The sequence below is a fragment of the Aplysia californica genome, unplaced genomic scaffold (genome assembly GCF_000002075.1).
Source record: "Aplysia californica isolate F4 #8 unplaced genomic scaffold, AplCal3.0 scaffold00092, whole genome shotgun sequence".
In the NCBI taxonomy this organism is placed as follows: Eukaryota; Metazoa; Mollusca; class Gastropoda; order Aplysiida; family Aplysiidae; genus Aplysia; species Aplysia californica.
Window position 1 is genome coordinate 985,043 of NW_004797362.1, and position 7,117 is coordinate 992,159.

The 7,117-nt window shown below is 41.5% G+C and overlaps 1 protein-coding gene across 3 annotated transcripts in view; it reads right to left on the reverse strand.

Moving 5' to 3' along the window:
• The window catches only part of LOC101863253 (methenyltetrahydrofolate synthase domain-containing protein), a 33,751-nt gene that overhangs the window by 22,254 nt on the left and 4,380 nt on the right, over positions 1-7,117 (reverse strand). For all 3 annotated transcript variants that reach the window (XM_005094959.3, XM_013080597.2, XM_035968862.1), the window contains exons 2-3: positions 2,462-2,688; positions 1,827-1,930 (exon numbers count right to left, since the gene is read on the reverse strand). In XM_005094959.3, the coding sequence (XP_005095016.1) occupies positions 1,827-1,930; positions 2,462-2,615 (258 nt within the window). In that variant the 5' untranslated portion in view covers positions 2,616-2,688. The remainder of the gene's footprint in view (positions 1-1,826; positions 1,931-2,461; positions 2,689-7,117) is intronic.

A 7,117-nucleotide genomic window follows, 5' to 3' on the forward strand; every position in this document is an offset into this window, starting at 1 on the left:
ATCACATATCTTAAACCCCCAAAAAATCAATAATCTCCTCCCCTATTCCGTAGTCCTATACTTCGCAAGGCCGTTACTCCCACCAAAGACGATCTTTGCTCACACGATGCCGCATTTATTTATGACACGAATGCGCGCAGTTCAGTGACCGGTCACGATGGCGAGCCAGACAATCTAAAAATCGGACTACGCTTGTATTTTCTTTTCTTTTTTTTTCCACAAGTGACAGCACAGAGGCAAGTCTGAGCATTGATTAAATTTTATTTGCACAGCGACCTTGCGTTTATACTGCACAACCTGCATGTTACAAAAGTTGCGTTATTAGACAACTGCTGGCAAACTACTCAATGGTAACGAAAGCGAAAGTAGATCTTGATTTTCCCGATCGAGCCTCGGTGTCACATACGCTTCCGCCTGCCGCCATAGCTGCCTATTCGCGTGAAAGTGAAACGTACTCTCCAGACCGGGAGAAGCTGAACGAATATAATACCACGATCGCGACCGGCAAAAATAAACTTGCTAACCACTTTGGACTTGGTTTTCAAATATTCCAGTTCTGCGATACTGATACTATTTTGACAAAAGATGGGACTTGAGATAGGTTTACTAGCAATGACAATGAAAAATTAAATTTTCATCCAAATTGCTTAAAAATGGGCTTAAATGAAACTAGAGTAAATTCTAAGAACTGTGGTTTTTAAATTTTAAAAATCCATTGATAAATAAAAAAGTTATTGGGATTTTTGTTTGCAAAATGTTGGAGGACCTTCATATAGGAAAAAATCGCCAAAATGTGGGACATGTTTTGATGTATTTTGAGGAAAAACTGTTCATAAGTCAGTAATGAATTGGAGCATATGAATGAAACTTGGCATCTCCATGTGATTTTTAGTGCCGAATCTAGTTCTACTATCACTTTTTCGTTGTCTTCATTACTTTGGATCTTAAAGACTGATATTTGCGTGAAATTTGTTGAATTGCGTGACATCGTTTTTACCGCGACGCGATCACCCCTTCTAAAACTCAGTAAAGCGCTATTGGGAAAACCCGCGATGTAGTCATCGGTGACCCATTTGGTTATAGGCAGCCAATCACATGCCGCCTAGCGATCACACGCCTCTTGCATGCCGGCACCTCGCGTTTGGAATGCGCGATTAAGTTTCTAGATCTAGTGTTTTATCAATGGGTGGGTGGTAATTTCAAGTTGGTACGGAAAATCTACTAAACGCAGAGATCTGAAATTTTACAGCAATAAAGAAGACATGTGGGGCGCTTGTGTGGTCGGCGATCAACCCGCAGCTCCGCTTAGTTTTCGAACCGCAGAGGAAATTCGCACAAACACGGCAATATCTCCGGTTCTAGTAATCGTTCGGGATTGTACGCTGGCATGTCGTTAGTTTAACCTTTCCTCTGGTTGGTTGCCGAGTTTCATTTATTTTCGTCCAGGAGTTTTCCCGTAACTATACTTAAAAGAGAGTCACTTCTGATTCCGAGCGGCCCAAAAAATACCCCTCGCGCGGAGGCCGATTTCCGGCACAAGGCGCAGCGGGCGATTGGCATTGCTAGGTTTACTCAATCTCGTATTTTTCGCATTCCAGGATGCGTATTTTTTCATGAAAAGTCGTATTCGCGTATTTTCTGCAAAAAATCGTACTAAAATACATAAAATCGTACTGGTTGGCATCTCTGATAGAGGGAAAGTAAAGAAGTAGGACTAGCAAGTGACGCCCTCCAACTGTCCAAGGAATCTAAAAACATGTGACAGTTACTGAAAAGTTTTTTAAAAAACAAGCTTAGAAATCCCCTTAGACGTTAAAAAAACTTACCTCAAAGTTAGGGATGCGATAACTGCAAGGTCTTGGAGCATTTACAAGATTATTTTCTTCCAAATGATCCCAGATCTTGCGACGGATGGCCCACTTTCCAGTTTCTGTAGAAAAATAAATAAAAAAGGTAAAAATTACAAGATAATGTTACAATTGCAGTTTATGGTAAGTCAGCACAATAAAAACAGTAACGTTTTGCCAGAAACTTGTGGAAAAAGACAGGAACAAACGACAAATAAGGCACACACATGCTGCTTAGGCACACAAGGTGACATGTCAACACAAAAAGAAAATATCAATCTCCATATACATAACATAGGGTACAAAAGAATAAAGATTATGTGATAAATATTGATTCTCAATCCAATAACTCTGTTGACGTGCTCATTTCTCAGAAAAAGCAATCATTCACAGTATTCAGTAGCAGAACTGGTATAAAAAATTTTCATCACAGAACAAGCACAGCCAGATATAAAGTAACCCCCCCAGATAGATATTTTTGCCTTTCTGTACAGATAATTCCCCACGTTGCTCAGACAGAAACTGAAAGACAAATCACAGCCACCTACTGATCAGTATTTCAAGGGGGTGGGTGAAAAACATGCCAACGAAACCCCAAACCCAGTTCAACCTACCATCCTCTGGACGAATCTCCCTGCGGTAGGGCCGCCTACGAGGTGGGCTGCTCCTCTCCTTCTCCGGGGACTCTTCCTCCGCCGTGGGCTTCACGTTCTCAATCTTGGCCTCGTCGTCAGGGCCCTGCGTGGCAATAGCGTTGTTGTTCTCCATGCTTCCTCAAGCTTTTGTATCCGCCTCAGTGTGCGTCTCCACCAGTTTGGAGAGATTTCTGGGCACTATGTTTCTGTAATGATATAACACAAATGCTTGAAGAGAGACAAACATTGTGGCCACAACTAAGCGTAAACAACAGTACTAATGGGGGCCAGGCGGGCGCTTTTCCTCTAGATTTTGTTATAGAGGTTGCTCGTTATGGGAAGCCCTTCTAAATTATTAACCTAAAATATTTATAAGAAATTCCAGAATGAGAATGTTCATAGTAAAATATAAAACTTGGGTGCACTTTCTTTTCTAGTCATAATACCATGCCCCACCCTCCCTAGAGCTAACCTAGTCCTATTACTGAGTAACTAAATGTACTTTATGACTTTTCTTAAACAAATGAACATAGGGAAATGCTCTAATAGTATCTCGGTGTGCTGTTTCTCAGAAAAAGCAATCAGTCACAGTGTTCAGCAGCAGAACTGGTATATCTTTTTTTTCATCACAGGAAAAGCACAGACTTTTAGAGTCACAGGGCGCATCCCAACTGCACTGATGACACTTGACAATTTTCCTATATTCATTAATCAAATCAATTATATACACACACTACCGAATAGGACAAAAACAGCAGAATTTCACACAATTTCATCCCATCGTTAATGTCTTATAATTATGGAAAAAAAAACTCCAATCAATGCTAGCAGCTAGAAGGAAGAATCAGATACATGCACCGACGACAAAGACTGTGCTGACCCATGCGATGGGCCATTGTCCCAAGAGTGGCGAAAAAACTTTTTTTGGTAGTCACAATCTTCAATAATGTATTCAGATTTGCATGTTTTGTTCACAATTCCCGGATCTGGGTAATAAGGGAAGGGTTTGAGTTATGGGTACAGTTAACTAACTGTTACTCGTGCTGCGCAGCATATGACATGGCCATGGCACTGTTCCCGCTGACAACCTTTGATACAATCCCTATGGTCTTTTTTCTAGTTCAGAGGAGGGGGTGGTGGTGGTGGTTTGTTCCATTACCGCAGTACGTGCAACGAGGGTACTGTTTTTAGAAACTACAACCACTTCCGCATCGAAAGAGCAGGAAAAGGGTAAAAATACACTTCTGATGCTCTGAGCGCCAAGTGCTGTTGAGCATATGACAATGTTTCCAATATATGTGCGTGGGTTTTGGCTTCACCTATTACTTCTGTTTGGAAACATGTGCCACTGCTACGTTTGACGCGCGGAGAGCCAGAGGAAATACCAGGGCTAATAATGGCAAAACATCAAATTATGGTCAGTTAAACCTGAACCCCCTCCCCCCCCCCATACTTTTATTAGGTCAGGGGGACATGCCCTCCTGAAACTCCCCTTGTTGAAAACAAGTGAAATTTCACTGCTCATTTTGAACTGAAAAATAGCAGCACATCTCTACTCTAGCTCTCTTTCAAATAAAACTTGATACCCAGTATTTAAATCAGTATCGATATTCCAGTACTCTTGGGGCCCAAACCGGAGAATGCCTCCAAAACTAGATCTACATTGGGTCCACATTGTATCTATCTTATGTTGTTATTGTTAGCAATCCAGTAGCCAGTAGCATGCGAGTGTTAACTCCTCTTAAGAATACACTTGGACAGAGAATCTCGGAAAACACTAAGCCTCAAAAAAGACTCTTGGACCAGACTATTTAGGCCTTATCCAAAACTTTAATTTTAGGAAGTGACTATTTCTCCAAACGTTCTGAGAAATAGTGCCCATCTTTATTTCTCCGAACGGTTTCCGGTCTCGTGATGTTTTGCCTATTTATTGCGAGAGTTCAGCGCCAAATTTCATTCTGCCTCTGGTCTGGGGGAAGGAACACCGCATGGCAAGCCCGCCTACAGACAACCTTCAGTAAAACCCACCACACACCCACCACCATCATGCACATGTACACACACAAACTTATACACACACTAAGTTTCACTAACTAAACAAACATGACCAATGGGCAACTTTTGAACGTATGACGAGCTGAGCTGTGGATGGAGAGACAGTGTGAGTGAAAGAGCGGGTGAAAGGAAGAATGTGCGAGTGTATCCACAGGCGACAGCAACACCGACCCCCCTGGCCTGGTCCACAGCTCACGAACGAAAATAATGCAGCTTAGGCAGTGTTTTGCCTATATTATTGTCCATGGTTCGCAGGGTGCAAGGGAATGAGTGAAATTTTCTTTGTGTATGCCTGGAGGGAGGGGGTTGGGTGTGAAAGTCATGCGGATGGGGATGAACCGCGGGAGAGAACACGGGAATTGAATGAATGAGTGAAACTGAAAAAGATGAACGACTCGTGAGCCCTGGAGTGAATGGATCCTGTGTTTGTATTTTTGTATACTTCGAACTGTTACTGAATGAAGGCTGAAATAAAGCCCAAAAAACAAACACACACACACACTCACTCTCCACTTACACACTTACTATCACACACAGACACACTCACACACGCACATACACACACACAGGAGCAAATTTTTGGGTCTATATCTATTTCAATTTTCAAGAGCTAGTCTAGAGATTTTTAGATAAGTGTAAAAACGTGAAAAAGAAAGGTTTCACAACAGAATGAAATCAAAATTAGAACAGCCCATGATAAACAACAAACATTAACAAATAAGGGCGTGTGTCCACCTGTCCGAAGAAGATTGGCTGTTTTAACCCTAAATGTGCGTAATTTTTTTTTTTAAAGGACAGGATATTACATGTAAATTATGGAATCACACACATTAAGGGGCCTGCCAGTGTCGGTACATTATTGGTCGTGACAGTGACCACCGCAGATGCCAGTTCTAATAGTTCTATGTGTCGTTATCAATAACCCTCCGTAGATCTAGATCTAGATCTAGACAGCACACGAGTGAACACAACACATTACGTTTAAGAGCAGCACCCTTCATAGGCAACACGTCATATCTGTAGCGAAAAACTGTTTGGAATTGTAGCATTCTTTATATAAATATTTACTGCGGACAATTTTTTGGACCGCTTGAACCATATTGTATACGAACAATCTTTGGTAGGCCTATACTATAAGAAAGTGGCTATTCTCACCCGCTCGGAAGTTCTCGCAAGATCTACTCCTCCCCTCTTCTCTCTCTCTCTGTTTCTTTCTGAATACTGTCTATCGGTGTGGACGATCAAATTGACCAAAACAAAGTTAAAAAATGATGTTAAAACACAAAAAAAGTAAATTAATTTAGTTGTCTACAAAGATGCTACGGCTATTTAACTTTTCGAATCGAGCCGAACTACGCGGGTCGCCATTTTGTTTTGTTCTCTCTTTCACTCTCTCACTCTCCACTGCCCACAGACAAAATTGTACGCTTTTAGTAGGCTACAAGTACAGTTGTAATGGAACGTTTGTTCACAGCACAGAATTCTACAATTTTTCTCTTATCACAGTGTAGAATTCTGTGGTTTAGGGTGAACGCAAAATTTGTTGACACGCGCACCGGGTGAGAATAGCCACAAGACTCGCCTGCACTATTCTAGAGGTGGCCATACTATAATTATAGATCTATATAATATGAAAGTGGCTATTCTCACCCGCCCGGAAGTTCTCGCAAGATCAACTCCTCCCCTCTTCTCTCTCTCTCTTTCTGAATACTGTCTATCGGTGTGGACGATCAAATTGACCAAAACAAAGTTAAAAAATGATGTTAAAACACAAAAAAAGTAAATTAATTTAGTTGTCTACAAAGATGCTACGGCTATTTAACTTTTCGAATCGAGCCGAACTACGCGGGTCGCCATTTTGTTTTGTTCTCTCTTTCACTCTCTCACTCTCCACTGCCCACAGACAAAATTGTACGCTTTTAGTAGGCTACAAGTACAGTTGTAATGGAACGTTTGTTCACAGCACAGAATTCTACAATTTTTCTCTTATCACAGTGTAGAATTCTGTGGTTTAGGGTGAACGCAAAATTTGTTGACACGCGCACCGGGTGAGAATAGCCACAAGACTCGCCTGCACTATTCTAGAGGTGGCCATACTATAATTATAGATCTATATAATATGAAAGTGGCTATTCTCACCCGCCCGGAAGTTCTCGCAAGATCAACTCCTCCCCTCTTCTCTCTCTCTCTTTCTGAATACTGTCTATCGGTGTGGACGATCAAATTGACCAAAACAAAGTTAAAAAATGATGTTAAAACACAAAAAAAGTAAATTAATTTGGTTGTCTACAAAGATGCTACGGCTATTTAACTTTTCGAATCGAGCCGAACTACGCGGGTCGCCATTTTGTTTTGCCCGGAAATTCTCGCGCTACTCCTCTCTCTTTCTCTCTCCACTGCCCACAGACAAAATTTTACGCTTTTAGTAGGTTACAGTTGTAATGGAACGTTTGTTCACGGCACAGAATTCTACAATTTTTCTGTTATCACAGTGTAGAATTCTGTGGTTTAGGGTGAACGCAAAATTTGGTGAACGCGCACCGGGTGAGAATAGCCACAAGACTGCACTATTCTCACTGG